The sequence below is a fragment of the Trichoplusia ni genome, chromosome 14 (genome assembly GCF_003590095.1).
Source record: "Trichoplusia ni isolate ovarian cell line Hi5 chromosome 14, tn1, whole genome shotgun sequence".
NCBI classification, from domain to species: Eukaryota; Metazoa; Arthropoda; class Insecta; order Lepidoptera; family Noctuidae; genus Trichoplusia; species Trichoplusia ni.
Window position 1 is genome coordinate 2,729,340 of NC_039491.1, and position 20,526 is coordinate 2,749,865.

General features: G+C 33.9%; 1 protein-coding gene across 1 annotated transcript in view; it reads left to right on the forward strand.

Moving 5' to 3' along the window:
• Nucleotides 1-20,526, forward strand: part of LOC113500501 (A disintegrin and metalloproteinase with thrombospondin motifs 3-like) — a 41,661-nt gene that overhangs the window by 3,668 nt on the left and 17,467 nt on the right. The window contains exons 5-6 of the mRNA XM_026881326.1: nucleotides 15,472-15,612; nucleotides 17,669-17,788. Of these exons, the coding sequence (XP_026737127.1) occupies nucleotides 15,472-15,612; nucleotides 17,669-17,788 (261 nt within the window). The remainder of the gene's footprint in view (nucleotides 1-15,471; nucleotides 15,613-17,668; nucleotides 17,789-20,526) is intronic.

The following is a 20,526-nucleotide window of genomic DNA, read 5'->3' on the forward strand; positions in this document are numbered from 1 at the left end:
GTGTTATCTCAGCCAATATAATGTGAATGTGTGTTCTTTTGTTACGTTTCCACGACTAAAATCTCATAAGCAATATTTTAATTAATTTTCATCTAAACTGCGTGGTGTCGCTTTATTATAGGTATAGTTAGGAAAGATGCTTGAACCAGGTGATACTAGGATAAAAAGTGCCCTATATTAGTAAAAAGTACTCTCCCGAAAAAAAAACCTTGAGAGAAAGTTAGCATAAAATATAAATATTACAATAAGTGCGAATATATATTTCATCTGATAGTATAAAATAGGATAGGTAGTATAATTCTGATTCTAGGATTCTTTTTGTTGGTTTTATATCAACAATATCTATAAAAATAAAATAGTATTGATTCATTACGGAGCGTACTCGTAGATAAAAATAACACAAGATCGTGATTTTTATACATACGACGTGTTTTGCTCTAAAAGGATTTTTAACGTCCTCTCATGTACATTTTATGTGAGTCCCGTATGGATTGAAGGGTAATATAAAGCCGTTTCGTAACAACTAGCGATGGATAGTTTGCGGAGAAACTAACAAAGAAGGGTTTAATTTTGCTTTGAGTAGTTTAAAATTTAAAACATTATGCTCTGAGCTATACAACATAACGCTATGACTAACAGGAGCAGAAACAAGCAAAACTCTATTTCTCTTCTCTTTATATATTTCAGTCCTAGTTTGTACTAGGTGCCTGAATCATGCAAAAATCTAATTTCTTTTTAGTCATCTGATAACTGCAGCGAAATGCAGAAGCCTTGTTGAACTGACAATAAATTGAAATCTGTTCCGACATGACAGTTTTAACTAGCCACCTTAATAAGCAGCCGTACCTAAACATTAGTTAGGAAATAGAAGTTAAATTATACGAGGCATGCAGTAAACGGCAGCTTGGCATTCAGTAAAATGCTGAGTGAGTCCACTCGCGTTTAAGTATGGAAACCACACGAAAGACATAATTAACCATTACTGTAGTTTTATTTATAGCGTCCTCTCGCGAACGTGCTCAATTTAAGCAATAACTTACTGAATGAATGTGTGTGGGACTTGGGAGAAAGATTTTGCAACAAAAAGGTTTACTATCGTTTGTCGTCACCTCGATAACGTCGATATAGATTTTCTGTTAAACTAAATATAGTAGAATTTGCGGTGGAAAACTTATGATTGTTTAAAAGATACTATATCGCATTGGCAACTAGAACTGGTGTAGGAGACACCAAGAGGTGATGGTATAATCCAGAGCTTTGTTTGTATGACACGTTTATCTACACAGACATCGAAAACTATATTTCATTTTATCTCTGAATCGATAAAACTCCCTACATTTAAACAAATCAAATAATTATTAACTAAAGCAATATTTCTTGATTCATAATACGGAAGTTAATTTGAAACAAAACCCTTTGTTGGCCTATATGTTGACACAGTGGTGACGCACTAATGTTTACTAGAAATAATATAACGGTCATAAATTAGAAGAGTAGTCTGTTGCGTTTACTTTAACCATTCAGCTAATGGGAACGAATGCATTTATCAAAACAAGACACAAAGGCTAAGAAGTTTCTTCAACAATTACTAACGCAATTATATTTAACTAAATTAATGGATAGGTACTTACTTTAGCTTGCGACTTCATTTGCGTGAGTTTCAAATACTTGCCTGAGTGTTAATCCTTGTTTCATCTATAGTACCAAACTTGTCCAAATGTCCATTATTGTATTGCAGAAGTTTAAACGTAAAATAATGACAAATACACAAGGTATTTTTTGTCTTTTGTAATAAAGTGCAAATAAGTGATATATTTAATTAAACCCATTAAAGTTATTACGGTACTATAAAAGTTTTCAGAATAAATAAGAGTTACCTTCTGTCGGGAACTCCTAAAACATTTTATGTACATTTAGCGCGTCATTCAGACGTCGCGGTTCGCATCGTAAAATGTACTTCATCCTAATGTAGCGGTCGACGAATAACGATAAAGTAGTGAATCAGTGTGGGCCCCGGGCCCCTGCCCCCTGGGCCCCGGTTCAAAGTGTACTGAACCCAACAAAGAACCCTTAGTCCGCCTTTTAATTAGCACTCGATTTATTCGTTTGTTCAACGATCTCTAACAACGATTAATGAATGGTATTTTTATGGCTTTAACGCTGCGTTATGGTACTAAACATCGTTTTCCACGAATTGAATAATTGTTTTCGTCGAAATGTTTAAATTTGTTTCACTTGTTTTGTGTGCAATCGTTTTATATCTTCCGAAATGCAACAAGTTTTATTTATGGAACCGGTAATGTTTCAATTCTGTAATTTTATGCTTTGCTTTAACGAATGTTTGTTTTGATTGTTATTAGTGCCATAAATATTTAAATAGCATTATTTGAATCGATAATACGACAACGTCTCTCTGTTTTGTGCACACATACCGTATCAATTGAAAACATACGGAAGCAGGATTCTTTTTAAATTCATAATTTACTTTTAAATATATCTACGCATTACGTCGATCAAAACCGTTTTATTTATTACAAGACCTATCACAGTCAGTGGCAGATCTAAATATACGCGAACATATAACATTACATTGAAATAAATCTTTGCTCACTCGCACAAGATGTGGATATGCGAGGCTTTCATCTATTTCTGGCTGGATTGATTCCATTTCATTGATATCGACGAGGAAGGTTAAACCGAACTTAAGCCTATCATAGATTTATCATTATATGCATATATATGCCTATTAGTTTTCCTATTTAGTACGTTATACGTAGATACTACAGTAACAGAACGCAAAAGACCATGTAATTCTCGTAGTCGATTTTTGGGCCCTCAAAATTCATTTGCTCGTCTTCATTTGAGTGAGTCGATCAGAAAAAAAATCTGGTAGTCAATTTTTTTTTAATTTAAGCTATGCCATATCGCCTTTTTCGAATACTAACGATAGGATTAAGGGTTGATGGAGCTCGGCAAGCTAAAGAGAGCAGCTGTATGAATACCAGACCAACCGTAGAGGTCGTAATCTAAAAAGTTACCACTATTGCAGAATACAGATTGATAAGCCAATTCACGTTCCACTTCGTCGAGTAGTTCGTCAGTGAGAACGGACCCTTAGCGTATAACATTTATGAGGCTATAGAAGAACTGTACTAGATGTATATAGCCACATTCTATTCTTTATTCAATTGCGTATTTAGGTTAAGGCCATCACGGCTTATGTCAAAACGAGATATATTATGTCAAGTTTTTGTTAAATCCGCTTACAGAAAGTATTGGGTTTTGATCAATGGTTTTCATCCTTGTACAGTATTTAGTTGTATCTTACGGCTTAAATTCTTGTCTAGATTTCAGATAAGAAGAACGCTATTATTATTCCATTACATTGATGGAATTAGGTCATAAAATTGACCGTAATAGCTATAGTAAAACGCAATGCAAGGAATAACTTTTCCTATTTACGTTAACATTGAATCTATTTAAAGATTGGTTGTGTAATTCAAGTGACATTTGTTTATTCGCTTAGTTTGAATCGATTGAATGGATTGACATGAGAAAAAAATGTCATGACACTAGTATATTTCAGTTGGAAGCCGACTTCAACATTGTTGTGAAAAGGCTAGGATGATGATGATGACAGGCCCTGATTCCGTCATCTATTAATGTAATACTATCGCAGTTGTGGAAAATAGACTCCGCTCTACGCCGTGTAGTGAAGCTGTGATAGCCCAGTGGTCAGACCAGAACTGCCAAACCTCATATTTCGAGTTCGATCCCAACACACGCACTAACTCTTGGAATGTTGTGCGCATTCTACTAATAAATATCACAGCATACGTTTTTCGGGAGGCTGGTAAAAATTAAATACCTGCGCCTGATCTATCTCCAGTTAATATGAGAGTCAGGGAATGAAGAGTGCATCTGTCTTGGCGCACACAATTGTGCACTCTTATATTCATGTATGTCCGAGTTGGTTATTACATCCTACTACTAATATAAAGGCGAAAATTTGTAAGTATGGATGTATGGATGTTTTTTACTCTTTCACGTAAGAACTACTGAATGGATTTGAATGAAACTTTACCACAATATAGCTTATACATCAGAATAACACATAGGCTATAATTTTTGAGGTTTCTCATGTGAGGTCGTAAATAAACACATTTTTTGCGCTTACATTGCAAACGCTGACTGAATCCTACAAGATAGATAGAAGGCAGGTATAAATTATAACTTATATCTTCTAACCACGCGGACGAAGTCGCGGGCAACAGCTAGTTATTTATATTATTTTAAAAGGTAGCTTGGTAGGGCTGAGGTAATAACCACATAACTTTTAGACTATAACTAAGGCAACAGATTCTAATTACTTAGTCTCATGGCGACACTTTTGTCTATCTTTCAAAGCTGAACGTTTGACTTGTTTTAATTAAGAAACTTCAGTCATATCCATATTTAAACATTGACGTCGAGACGTTTGCTAACTAAAAGTTTGTAATGTAAGACGAATTGAAGCACAAGGAAAACTATTAAAATCTGAGTCATTTATTTATTTTGAAATAGTTTTAAATAGAACTGTTTATGCCAATAGCTATTCGCCAATTTTAATTAACATATTTTTTTTATTAAAATATCGCGTTCAACGCATGATATTATTCCATTTTAAGTAACCGCTAATTGGATTAAGAAAAACATTATATTATATTTATAAACTGATTATGAGGGAAGAGCAAGAAAGAAAGGGCTCTACGTCGCGCAGTGTGCTATCTCGCTTCTACACGTACGAGTATTACTAGAAAGTAGTGGTAAGGACCAGACACAACTATGTATTCTTCAGAACCCCGTCTTTTTAAACACTCAATAACATGAGCACAGGACTTGCGCCACACACTCGCATAAAAATTAATGACTTATGTAATCTGAAATTTAAATGTTTGTCCCAACGTGATTGCAATGTGTAACACATTAGCTTAAAACACTGATTTCATTTCTAAGTAAGACGTGTGATATGCATATGTATCAATTGTATGCAGACCAAACTGTACTCCAGTATGGTCAAACGTAATACTAAGTCAGTGGCCGTAGCAAAAACAACATTACCACTATGATAATAAGAGCGTTATTCATGTCTTAACTTGTGTCGAATGTAGGTGACGACTGTTCGCTACTCTAGGTTGATTTCTAGATGGTTTGTACAAAGGCAACTTCTGTGCTTCGAAGCTTGTTGCTATATAACGCGGAGTATGTAGTGTTCTACAATGAATTACAAGTTTCTGGGATTGTCGTATACTACAAGTTATAGAAACTATGACCACATATGTCTTGATTTAGAACTCCTGTTTATTCCTAGTTTTACATCGCTGGTTGTTATTTGAGAAAAGGTTTTCTCACGTGTAATTATCGAGACCACCCGACTAGTTTCGGAACAATTATCTACGAGCTTAGGCCACGATTAAAAATTTTACTATACTAAAAATTGTGTTTTTTCATTGCTTTACAACGTTAATTATAATTTAAGAAAAGATTTTCTGACGAGTATATAGAGATCGCCCGACTAGTTTCAGATACAACCGATGTCCTCCATTAACTACGAGTTGACGCCGCGAACTAGTTATTTAAAAAAAAATCGGCTCATAGTTCTCGAAGTACGTTCCACACACAATTTACATAAACACGTATACATAATGTATTTTATACATAAAACACATTTCCCGTAACACGAGACACGACGCTTACATTTCACAAAAGTTTTAACGTATGGGACTTCCTGAAGTAACTTTAAAACGTGTGCTTAATATGAATAAAAGCAGCTGCGGCATTTTAACATCACGGTACTTTTGTTGAACTAAGTGCCTGGTAATAGTTGAGGATTACATACATCAACAATCTGAATGGGCACTTAAAATGATGCTCATCTCAAATGTATCCCCGATCTCATTTAAAATATTGCTTCCCTGAAATAATCAATATAAATTACTATTTGATTTGAGCTAACAGAAGGCGGTACGTTATTCTTGTATCGTCTCAATAATTAGGTATAGAACTTTATGCGCTGTTTGCCAACTGCTTGAACTAAAACTGTCTATGAATTTTAATTTATTGTGGATGTAAGTCGGTTAATATTTGTCATATTAAAAGCTTACATAAGACGATCAAATCAAAAACTCTGTTTCGTGAGACAGATTTGCAAAAAGTATTGGTTGCATATATTTTATCTCGTAAACAAAAAAGTAAGGAGATACAGTAAAACAAAATCTCATGTGACGTCACTTACCAGTACGCTCTTAACTAACAAGTGACGTTTCTAGCCCCCACTACCATACATTTCATCATCTTATGTGCTTTTATTCGTTCTAACCTTTTTAATAATGTGACACCTATTCAATACTAGATGTTGCCCGCGACTTTGTCCCAGTGTTTAGAAGATATAAGTTATGATTTATACCTGCCCTGTTTTTTTCACATTTTCCATTGTATCTTCGCTCCTATTAGTCGCAGCGTGGTGGTTTATAGCCTAAAGCCTTCCTCGATGAACGGTTTTCTCAATTTGGAGATTTTTTCAATTTGGACCAGTAGTTCCTGAGATTAGCGCGTTCAAACAAACAAACAAACAAACTCTTCAGCTTTATATATTACTATATATAGAGTATAGATATAGATTTTTAAAAGTCTGACGGTTTACTTAGGTTTTTTTATGAAATGCCCTCTTTAAATCGGTTCTTCCTTCTCCCCATACAGGGTTTAAACCACCAAGTACCATAAACGCGGAGTGGTATAATAACAGAGAGGAATTCGTGAAACTTGAGACTCCACTCTCCACTTTCGTTCGGTTTCACGCTCCTTAAACATTCACAACGGTTCTGAAAGACGGTAATCGTGAATTGTTTTTATATAAAAATACCTTTCCTTGTATGAATTTTCTAGTTCAGTAAGCGAATTTTCTTTATGAATTTGATTTCTAAACACTTTTTCATGAAATTAAACGTTATTTACCTAGAAATAACAAATTATGCAAACAGCATTTAAAAACAAAAATATTTGATATGAGAAATAACAAAAAATAATAGGAAAAATATACGATATGTTTGTCAATATACTCCTCCTGACTGGGACGATTTCAATGTTTTTGTTTGCATTTGGGTGGCACCCTGTATGGTTTAGATTCTCAAACCAGAAGCCCGTATCAGCAAGTAACAAACCAATTCCTGTTGCAAAAACGACAAATTACAAAGTTTGTTTCTAGTGCCTGTCATATTACATAACAATCAATTGCGATCTATTATTTATGATAATCAAAATAGATTTTAAAGGAAATATTAAATAATACGAATTAACCGCAGAAAATACATGCCCAAGTATGTAGGTACCTGATTGCCCACGTGTTAATCCTTAATAAGGAAGCCTATTATTGCCTATATATTGGTGTCAGGTTATTTATGTCTTATCTATAAATCAATCAATTTAACAAATACTCCATTGATTTAATTGCCTATTGATTTGAAATCGAGAATATTTGTCTCGCGTGGGTATCGATTTAACGAAATAACTACTATTAACGCCTACTGCATTCATTACGTTAATTATCCGTCTATTGTATTAACATTAACGCGCACTCGAAAACAAAATGTACAAAAGGACACATTTTTTTTAAGAACAATCGTATACAACCTACTTAGAATAAAAAACTTCTGAGGCAAACTTGATGATATTCTAATGAACAATTTGATAGCTATTTTACGTTACCTGGATGAATAAAAAACAACAAAATGTTTTTTATTTTCATTTAGTCTGAAATTTTGAGGTAACAAACTATATACAGACAAATCGAGTACGTCTTCTTTCTGAATTTGGTTGAAAACCAAAATAACAGCTTCGTTGAAAAAAGATCTACCTTTGGCAATCTATCACTAGACTGTCACATAGTCCTTTAAATCGGTCAAAGACTGCTCTTACGTTGACTGCATAATTAAAACACCTTTCTTTTACACGCCTCGGAGTCCAATATCCAGAAACTTGGTAGGTGGCTTCTAAATTATCTAAAACGATAAGAGTATTTAGGGTTCCTTACTCAAAGGATAAAAACCCCTATTACGGCGACATCGCGGTCTATCCGTTTGTCTGTCAGCAGATTGTATCACATGAACCGTGATAGGCAGCAAAATTCGCACAGATTAATTATTTCTGTTTCCGCTGTAAAAACAAATAATGAAAATAAACATCGAAACTAAGCAAAGGTTGGTACATTTTTGTTGTTTTTTTATTCAGCTTATTTATACAGAACCTCGCACTTGCACTCGCACTTGACCGATTTTTATAATGTTTCCGTATCTATTTATCTTCTTCTGGTTATACTCACACGACACCAGAAACCTTGAGTAGTATATCAATGTCCGCCATCTTAGAACTGTCTTCGGAAGTGTGTTCCTTTAATTAGCCCGTAAATAGTTTGAGGAAGACGCGACACCAGTTTGTGTCCAATTCCTATTTAAATAGAAACTAGGTGAGACTAATTCTGTGATTTACTCCATCTGTACTTTGAGTTGTTGGATACTAGATTAATTTAGATTGGAGAACAGAATTAAGTTCTGCAGTGTTTGCTGTTTTGTGAGCAATCGTAATTACATTAAGAATTCTACTGATATCATTCAAGTGGAATTTGTGTGTATGGATGTATGGAAATTTGTTCTTCTTTCACGCAAAAATCATTGAATCGATTTAGACAAAACTTAATATTTCAGATTATCAGGATTAACACATAGCATAGCGATTTTTGTCGAAATTTTATGTTCCCGTGGGATCATTTTTGATTTCTAGCAGAAGGCTTTTAAAAACTTAAAAAAAAAAATATATTTTTTTCACTTGACAGTCACTGTCATTTTTTAACCGAGTGACATAAATAGATACCAAAATGAATTTAGACAATCCACTAGTAAGAGGCTCAAATGCGTCATTTATTATGTTAAAACATGTTGCGTTTTAGAATATAACAGAACCTTTTTAATAGATAGAGCCAACAAGACCTTATATGCTTACAAAGTTTAAACATTTTCGCATAAACGCAAAAACTAGACTCCTAAAGTGAGTTATCTCCGCTCTACATTTAAAGTAATTACTGTTAAAACTAAGGTTTATTATTATTTTACCTTTTACGTACACCGTAACGAGTCTGTCTCTATAAAAGTATTTTCTTTGAGATTCAAATGAGTGGTTTTATTTAGCATACCGAATTAAGCAAATCTCTAAAGTTTATTAGATTGACGAGATTTATATCAACATGGTTTTAGTGCACGGCCCTAAAACAGGTTTTAATATTTTTTTTATTACACGTCCCACATGACCTTGTAGTCAAGTTTTAGTTTGAAGTCATTTTACCCTTACATCTTTTCCTAAATAAAAAGGTATCCTTGGTTATGCTACATAACCTCATCTATAGATCAGATTCAATATAAAAATGTTCTCTTCAAAACAGACTACGCTTTGTCGAAATTAAACCGATTATACAAACCATAATAGCTCTTCCGCTTTATAATATTACGTTCATTTATTAACCACCATGCAGAAACTATATTTGTTAGTAAATAAAGAGAGTTTTCTTAGGATGCTGCCAGACACGTCGCCGTCTGATACACGTCGGGTTCATCTCAAACACGTAGTTTATTTGTTTAAACGCTAAACAGAACTTCAGGAAGTCTGGACTGAGCTATATACTATATTATCAATATTTATCAGTTTATAAAGGAGGGTTTCTTGAACCCAAATTTCTTTAGATTTTTTATTTTATTTTACTCAATTTAATTGGCAATCGGGGCCTTTAAACCATGCCAATTAGTTGATTCTGGTAAGACTGGAAGATAATTCTAATACAGAATGACAAAAGCTAGTCAGTGCAGATTACAATTACAATCATCCTAAACTATACTAATATTGTTTATTTGAAACGCGCTAATCTCAGGAACTACTGGTTCAAACTTAAAAATTCAGAAAAAGCAGGGCTAAATCATAACTTATATCTTCTAACCACACGGACGAAGTCGCGGGCAACAGCTAGTATTCCATAAAATTAAAGTTTGTTATTCTATATGTTTGTCAATTCTCCATGCCTAATCGATTTACTAATTCTGATGAAATTTGGTGATACCCTGGATTAACGTATGGACAACTTCTTTCGACTGCGTCTGAATGAAAGCAATGTTTTCACAGCTTTAACGGATATCCACGCAAGCTAAACAGGCTGACTTAATTATTTATTGTGTCCCCAAATCACGTGACAATTTAGAACATGTGACGTTCGACATTCTCCAAGTGGCTATATTACTTGACATCATCATAATATCTCGACATATGGTGTTGTCTAATTGATATGTAATACTACTCTTAATTAGATCAATAACAGTACTTATATGACTTTAGTGTTGGTATCAATGGCTTATTATGAATAAACATTGACTAACTACTGTAATGTCAATTCATTTTATGAACGTCATAAACAGATAGCAGCTCAACTGTCACTTTACAGTGTAAGTACGCTGATAGGTTGATATTTGAGCAATCTTTATAATTTAGTTGCATCTCACTATTCATTGATTTTAGTTTTTGAAAGAATTTATAGTCAATTGTATTAGTGGGACAAACTGCGAAAAACAAGATTCAGATAGTGTTAGCGTTTAGTTGGGTATATCATATTATCAGTCTAAACAGATGTTTACGAATTTTTGACGAACCAAATTGCATCAGATGCGATCTCTTAATAATAGTAAGCCAAGTCCAAATAAAAAAGTAAATAAGTAGATTGCCCTTTATTAAATGATGATCTAATAAACAAATATAGCTTATTAGAATAAGCAAAGCCAGTGTTTTGCGGTTTTAATATACAGCGTCTGTTTCCAACGAAAATAATATCAAATTTAGATTAAATTCGGCTTATCTACACTGGGCACTGTTTGTATTAGGCCTAGGAGATAACCTCAGGTCGCTAGGTGACTCACAAAGGATTTGACTTGCTTCCAAATGACGTAATGATAGCCTGAAATAAAGTGTCGACATGAATGAGACTGATACATTGGTCGTTATGCTAGTCTACGAGGCGTCTTGCATTAAGGTGCAGTTACATGGGCAGACCAAACGAAAATCGTCAAAAAAAAAGAACACAAAAGAATTAGAACGCTATTAGTGAACTCCTGGGCCAAAGAATGTACTCACTGGGTTCCATCCAAAATAAAGCGGCGGCGACGATAGTCTCGAATGAGATGGCGACGAGCTGGATGCATACCACAAAACATGGTAAGAAAAGACCGGAGAGAGTGGAAAAACCTAAGGGAACCTGGCCTTTGGGACAGTAATGGCTAAATAAATAATGCGTATTTCTGTCTTGTTCAGCGCTCAGTGCTAAATTTACCAAGTGTTTCCACACATGCCCTGACCTTTTGATGTGCGCCGTATGTTCAACAAATGTATTTCCGTTGCGGTCATCTGTCACAGTTTTAAACATGGGTTCCCGACACCGCGGTAACTAAGCCGTATGAAATTTGTACAAACAGTTTAAATTTAGATTCCAGCAAAGATACGCGGTCAGATTATTTTATTTGTGTCATTAATTTTTTATAGTCTAACCTTGAACTACACTTTGTTAGAAATAGCAAGTTTAATAAAACATCTGAAATAAAGAAAGAGTAATTTAAGACCACCGTGATGATGTGAATTAATTTACAAAAACATAAACATTTATTTATGCATATTTTCCTCGTGTTTTAACATTAGGTACGGTAGCTGATTTTGTGTACCAATAACGATTTATTAAGGTTTACATATATTGAATAAAGATAACCCTAACAACACTTAATAATTCCACACTTACTAAATTATGAAAACAATGTTTTGAAACGAATTAATTATAACAACACATATTCACGCAGGAAGTAGCATTGAACGAAAATAATTTTGGTTTGTACTTAATAAAGCCCTTGGCCCAGAACTGAATTATCCAGAACATTTTAGTAAATGGATATAAATAAAACGCGAACTACCGTCTCTTTAAGCAGTGGTATTGTAGTTGTGGAAGTGAGAGAGGGAGAGCTCCATCATTACACGGCGTAGAGCGCTGTCTCTTTTCAACACCGTTGACAGTCTTACTTAAAGACTTCATAGTAGGTCTCCTGCTCTACATGCAGGCATGTAGAAGTCTTGAGATAAATCTTTATACGGCGTTGTTTGCTACACTATGTAGTACAGATAGCAAGGATAGAGGGCACGAACAGAATGATTTATAACTTATATGGTAACCTTATCGTGCCAACCTAATTGTTTTGGCGGCAGGGAAATAAATACGGTCAAGGTGTGTTGTGACTTGTGAGAGTTATCACATTTATTACTTGCGAAGTATGATATTATTATACCCATTTAAAATTTAATTTTTAGTTATTTTTGTACCGGTTAATAATAAAATTGGTTAAGTGCAAGTCGGATTTGCTACACTAAGGATTCCGTATTAATAGGTTACACAAATTTTGTCACCCATCAACAAATGTATGACCGTAACAACCGTTATTTAAGCTCCACCTTTGTTTTTGAGGTTAGAGCGTCAGTAGAAATATATTATCTGTGTAATTTTCAACTGTGAAGCTCTCACAGACAGAGAGCGGTGCTTCAATAATAGTTATTTTATCCTTTCGGTACTTTCGTAATAAATAAATAAATGAATTGTTGCTTTTGTTCCGTCATGGATTAAGCTTTAGTAATTCTCCGTTAGCAGTTCCATTTTTTTAAAACCAAGACTACCTACTTAGAACGGACTTAAAATCGATTTATTCTTCCCATCCATATTTTTAGTTCTAAAATTGAGATTCAGAGAAATACACAACTAACGAGCTAGATAAAAAAAAGCAGAATGTTAATAAAAACTCGAAGATCGTTTGTAACGTGACACGGTCCACGCTTGACCGATGTGTATCTGAACATCTGTCTTATAAAAACACTAGTGACATTGATAGATCTTCGTGTATTAGATACATGATTATCTGTTAATTTGTCTGTCTGTACCGTTTTGTTTTGATATGATACTGTTGAGTGATTTTACTTGTTATGTTTGTAACGCTATAACGTTCAAAGTTGACGGATAAATATTGAGACTAAACCAAAATTTATAAATAAACAATTGAATAAAATAAACTGTAGCCAAGTTTATTCCAAAAGTTGTTTTACATTTAGTTTATTTCAATGCAATTAAAAAAATATAAGTTTCTTAAGCTCACGCATATAATATACAACCTCTATTTAATTGCTCGCCATAGTCGAGTAAGTCAGGCAAGTATAACCTTCTCTAAACACCAGATAATTTATGTAACACAGAGCTCAAGCAACTACACGACTAACACCGCTTCACTTAGATTGTAATTTTACATAAATTCAGGTAAACGTCGAACAATTTCCCAAATCGTAGTCTTGATTAATACGTCACGTCGCGGCATCGCGTCGGTACCGGCGGAACACGCGGCAAGCACGAGCAATTAGCTCCGTACTACAGGATTAATTAATTTGCCTCAAGGGAGGTCTTGGGTAAACATGCAGGGAAATTAATCATTATTTACTTACGATTTCGTTACTATGTCTTCTAAGGTATCTACTAAAAATCTGGGTTTTGTTAGAATAGGTACTGGCATTCTATTCGATTCCAATAAGTACCTATCTAAATTATAACTATGCTCAGAGCTCGTATACCTCGTATACATGAAAAAAGGCCTTATACCAAAACTTGTTAACAAATACTGGCCAACATCACATCGTACACCAATTTTATATTATAAAAAATAAAAAGCGGCCGAAAAATAATACAAAAATAGGTTTGTAAACTAAACATTTTTTTTAATGAAATAGCAAACTGGCCATTAATATACAAAAAAACACAATTCCTATTTTAAAGTAAAACAATTGAAACAAAGAGTAAAGTAAATAATAATTGGAAGTTAAAAATATGTGTTTTGTAATAAAACTTGAGCTTAATTGATTATAAATTGAATTGATATAAATAGCGGGTAAGTGAGTGATTTATAACTTTCGAAGAAAGACGATTTCCTTTACATTTTTTACTGAATGGAGAGTTCCACACGATTGACGGGTCGCACAATTAACAGTTTTTCTTAACAATTTCGCCTCTCACGCATCCAAATACGACAGCTTTGCCTTTTTGGGTGTTCAATGGTACTTTAGTCATGACGACGCTTGAAACGGTTAATTGCCATCACACGCTTTATAAAGGCGGCTTCAAACAACCGGGCCATTTAAACTAAGCGAGTGAACCGAGGCAAATTGTTAAAAAGGTACCAACTTCATTCACGTGTAATTGACAGGTATTCAAACTGAAATGAATATAACTGTTTGTTTTGTGCGTGTAGGCGAATAAAAAGTTAACAAATTATTTATATTTACTGTAGGATAGTGTTTTAAAACGATATTTATTTTTAAGTATTTTGTATTTATGCAGTTTTGCTTCCGGAACTGAAAGTACAAGGAATTGTGTGCTTCTTTTCTTTGAAAAGAAAATAGTTTCTGTTTATCGAAACTTATAACTTTGTCTGCGTTTTCCTTAGATTATACGTTTAATAAGCCTCACACATACACACAGTCATAAGTTTTCGATATACATAAAACGTATATAACTACACCCCAAATAAAAAAACACCGTTTGGCACTAAAATGGAGCCACAAACAACAGATCTTTCATCTCCGTGTCAACACTCTAATTGTGTCATGAAAGCTTATAAAAACACAAATCATTTGTATAATGACAAAAGAAAATTTGAAAACAAAGAAAGCTGAAAGCTGTTAACTCGTCAACGTAGCACTGCACACGTCTGGATTTTACAAAACAAAAGAAACAAGTATAATGTGCGAAGTAGAATTTATGACCGCGGTCCCATCTTTTGTTTCACATTATTTTATTGAAATAAAAATGCCTTTATAGGTTTTAATAGCTCCTTTTATTGTTCATAAATAAACATGTGTGAAAGGAGTGTTGGATACGACGGTTATTGTTTTCATACACGTCTTTGATTGGCGTTTATTTCCGTATAAGTAGTTAATGTGTTAACAATTCATTTACCGTTATTTGCTTATTACAATGGCTGTCCTTTTTAGGATGATTTGAATTACCTAAATACCTGAATATCTTAAAAACAGTTATTAACAGACATTTGTTTGTCAGCCTAGAGACATCTAAAATCCTATAAGCTAGAAGCTTCCTTCTTTTAATTTAATTTCCAGTTAAATTGGATTAATAATATATATTGGCATAAAATTACTATTTTGTATATAGTAACTATAGTGAGGATGGTTCATTACTAAACGGGATTTCTGGTTTCGGATCCAACCAGACTCCTTAATCAATTCCATTCCAATAAAAGAGCGTGATTAAAACGTTTTGTTATAAAACAAATATTATTCGCCTCACAAAAATTATTCATTCATTTTCTTTCACAGATTAGGGTTAACCCATGACGGGGACAGTCAGTGCCAGACCGAAGCAACTCGAGGGTCAGTTATGGCCCCGACGGTCCTGGCTACTCTACACAACTACGCCTGGTCATCATGCTCCAAGGAACAGTTCCATGACAAATCCAAGTATGTATCAACCACATAAACTAGAAAGAATTCGAAAATCTAGAAAGAAAAAAAGGAAATGTACGGGTGCGAAATTTTCGCCAAATCTTCACCCGTCAAATTTTTAGTTTAGCATATCTATATTTGATGGGTGACCATTTTTTTTGAGCCTATATGTGCAGAACCTTCAGTGTCGCGAGTCTGACTTAAGCAGTTTCGCTTTGCAATATGTAGAATAGGTAGCTATAACGTAGCTACCTAGTATACTGATTGCTTATCCACCAATGTAGTAGCGTGAGAAAACCAATAAATAAAATCTGAACATGAACAATTTACTTTACAAAACTGGAGATAGAAACATCCCTCGCCAACCTTCATTATAATTTTAAATCAATCAATTAATTATCGTTCGCTTAATATTGTTAGTCTCTTTGCGTTGTTGTTACATTTTTTCTCACAATAATAATCTACCTTTGAACCGTGTCGTTTATTTTGTTTGTTATTTCTCGTACCCTTGTTCTTTGTTCATGTACAAAAAAAATTATTTCAGCTGTCGGCCAGTTATAGTCAGTAAATAAACTTTCTTATGCCCTTTCTACTTTCTTACAAATATTTCCCTAAATCTTTTTACTAAGGTCAGCATTATTTTGTGCTCCAATATGCAGAAATCTAAAACGTCAGTAATTTTTTAGTCACCGTTAAGTGCCATGCTGTCTTATAAAATTTACGTATTAAATAACAGCAAATAAATGGTTCAAAATATTTCAAAGTTATATTACTTTTAAAAATCAAAGGTACGACGTGTATACTTAAAAGTTCTTGATATCAACAAGTGAATAATTCGAAGAGATTATATTTGTGTTCCCAGTTTATATAGGTGGGGTAAAGAAGATAAATCCAAACTCAAATCATGCAGACTTAGATTTCAATCGAAATAATGTTTACTTAGAAATACGGTTCGAAAGATAAGTAATTATTTGCAGAACTGAACTGAATTCAACGTTTATCAAAGAACATTTATTTGTGTATCGAAAAAGGTACTTGATTAAATTATTTATAGAATTACTTGGTAGGAATTTATATGTTTAGGTATATTGCATGTGTAGAGTACAAAATCATCATCGGCCTAGCCTTTTCCCAACTATGTTGGGGTCGGCTACCAGTCCAACCGGTTTCAGCTAAGTACCAGTGTTTTACAAGGAGCGACTGCCTATCTGACCTCCTCAACCCAGTTACCTGGGCAACACGATACCCCGTGGTTAGACTGGCTGTCAGACTTTTTTCAGCTTCTGACTATCTGTAACGACTGTCAAAGATGTAGGAATAACAGCCGGGACCCACAATTTAACTTGCCTTCCGAAACACGAACGTGTAGAGTACGAAATATAATTTATAATAGATACAGAAAATCTAATTAAATATTCACGCACGTTTTAATAATCAGTTTTTGTATAAAGTAGTAGAAGTAGAAAAACATCTTTAACGTTTGTGTTAATGTTCTTTTTAACCTAGTCTATCTATAAAGACTATATCAGACTATTCCAAGTAAATCTAACTACCAATAGTATCCCACAATCATTGTCACTCTGTGTCCTGTGTGACGTCATCGCCTTCTGCTCTGCTCACCTCAAATATCTCGGCCGACCTCTAATTAATATAATTAAATTGTATCTGCATTCTCATTAGCGATTATATACCTAATATGTCGAGGTAAATCAAAGTGATTGTCAGGGTAATTGAGATGGTTAAGGTCATGTGTTATGAGAATAGTGAATACAAAGTGTGTTAAGATAATTTTGCCACCACTAGGAGTATTTTTATTCGTGTCGAAAGCTGATATGACTAAATTGAAGGGAGAATCAACTCTGCGAATCAATTTTGAGTCTTGTAGTAAAAAAACGATTGTTTAATCAAAAACCAAAGTCATTATTTTTTCTTGCCAGTATCCCACATCTGACCCACACCCAAGAAACAGAAAAACGTCATGTGCTTTGAAGAATGACGGGCCACTATGAAATAAAGAGCACCCTAATTCCTAATTTCTTGATACAATTTCTGAGAATAAGGCTTTTGTCAGGCGCTGGTGGTGTTTGCACGAGCGAAGTACTGATGAAGGCGTGGAGCTGGGTGGTGCCAAAGAACTATCCAATTACGTGTTCACCATGGACGAACAATGCCGGACAGAATTCGGGGAAGGGTAAGTTCATTAGTGTATGATAATTAGGACTTAATGTATAAAGAATTGAAGTGAATTCACGTGTAATTTTGCATCAAAATTATTGAGCCTCAAAGGCTCAATGAGATTCTGAGAAAGTGCAGACGCTGGCTTTGCAAGTCAAACTTCAGTGCTATCACAAAACTAACCATAACTATAAGAACGAATTCGGCTAACAAATGAATACGTGATAGTTTTATGAAAGCGAGGATTTGCGATCTCAAATCATTTGAATAAGGCATGTAAAACCCTGTCTCTTAGGTTTTATATAAATCCATGAAAATATCAAATAAAACCCTATCTTGCAAATCTTACTCAAAGTACGACTTGCTGGAATTACCGTGAATGCCACAAATAAAACAACTAGTGGACTCTTTACCTTAAGATAAGCTCCTGGTCAAATAACTTCCAAGTTTCTTATCAACATGGCTACAAGACAGAAGTTTAGGCGCAAACAATTACGAATTTCATCTGTAATGAACGGAAATAAATAGTGTTGAAAAATGAGTAAAACAGAAAAAAAAATGTGGTAAATCGTTTGACCACATTTTGATGGTATTATTTGTACAGTAGTTTCGTTTTTTTATATTATTTACTACGCCCATAAAACAGACGGATAAAACACGGATAAGAACAATTTGAATAAATACTTATTATATTTCCACAAACTCCTTGGTTAAATTAAAAATCGATGTCTGGCCTTGGTAGTTCATTACTCCATTCTATTTTGTTTAAAAGAACAATGGCTATTTAACTTTTTTCCTCTACATCTGACTCAATATAAACCACAAAGAGTTAAGATACATAATTTATGGTGAATCTATATTCCCTGTTTGTGGGCGCAATGACGCTTTAAAATAAAGAGGTCCGCAATTGTCAGACGGTGATGTGACTCTATATAAAAACTACGTAAATACAAATACAGGTACTTATTAAAGTTAGGCTTTAAAGATATAGGTCTGCTTAGTTTATTTAATGTCAGATGTTAAACAAGATAAGCATGCAGTTTAGTAAACAGAGCCTTTAAGATTTCTAGGACACTCTGTATGCTCTGTTGTATGTATGTTTAACAATACTAGGAGTACCTAAGCAATCTTTAAGCTGACATCCTTTTGTAATAAAACACAGTGATGACAAGAAATGCAAAATAAATACTTAACATAGTATGTTATTTACTATGAGGATAAAAAGGAAAAATGTTGAATCATCGATGGCTACGTTACAAATAATTTCAATAGAACGAGTTCATAGATTGCAAAACATCCTAAATCGTATATTTTGTTAAGCCGTTGTTTGCTATAAATATCAAACTATTTAGAAACCTAATACTTGCTTAGCTTTTAGCTTCAACGGACATTCCCTTCAACTACTTTTACGTATTCAGATTGCGAAAATGTTGCTCCTACGTGATCATACGTGGTACTTAGACACAATATTTGACGCAAAATTGGATCCTCAACATTTATCCGAGTAGGAAATGGTTCATACCACATAATATTTCAAATGAAAAGTAGTCAATTTTTCCGTATATATTTTTATTTTTATTACTAAAAGGCTAGTTATCCCAATATTTAAAACGGATATTCCCCGTACTAATCCGAATAGATTTTCAAAACAGTTTTTGATTGATGATAGCTACTGTTTCATCACGCCGCGTGATTGATGCAAACCGAATGCGGTTTTTCCGGAAATTTGTATTTTTTCAAGCGATATTCTAGCAAACATCCCGACATAATCCGAGCAAATATTAATTATCCAATCCATACAAATTGAGATGAATATTTTGGCGAATTCGTTTTCAGTTCCTCGTATGAGAAGCATATTAATAGTACAATGAAAACAACTGTTTGACTTAGGTTTAATTTACGTACTTTTATTTATTCCAATTAACATAGTAACTTACAATAACAAAACGTTTGAACATATGTTGCTTTATTATTGAATAACGAACTGAACACTAAAACGAATATTTTATTGATCTCTGTTATATTGTCAATTGAGTTATATGACATTTAGTAATTGTGGTTGATTCTCAATGCGGGCTCGATTATAAAATCAAAACCAATATTGTGTATTGGCATCGTAAATAACTTTAACTAATTTACTTGTTGCTCCGACACATAAATTCGTTAATGGTGTGCCAAATGGAATATTTTGTAAAAAGATATCTCCAGATATAAACATACGCCTTTCCTTATTAGTTCTAGTGTTAAATCAGTTCATAATAGTCTTGGTAGTATCATACTTTTAGCGTACTTGAATTACCTACGATGAAAAGAGAAGACTAAAACCAGAATCATTAAAATTTAATCTTATAACTTTTGAAGGCACGTATAAAATCACATCAAAGGAAATAGCAGGCGCAAAAATATAACCGCATTATTGATCGGGAATGGTGTAAAATTTGTTGAAATACGTGTACGCTGGCGGCGCGGCGCGGCAACCCTATTTGGGACACTACAGTTGAGGTTTTTCCGATAATCTGTTTACGTGTAGTCGAATCTATGCACGGAATATATTTGCGGCGCTGTACCTACTCGTACATGGTTTTAAACAAACACGAATATTTAGAAACATTTCGTTGGCGAGTAGAAACATAGGCATAAGTAAGGGTTTTTCCAAGATTGTTGTTGTCTCTTTATTTATTTTATAATCAGCTATTAGCGTCATCAAATGGCAAAGGCCTTTATCCTTTTTTTACTTTTCGTTTCTTATGGCCA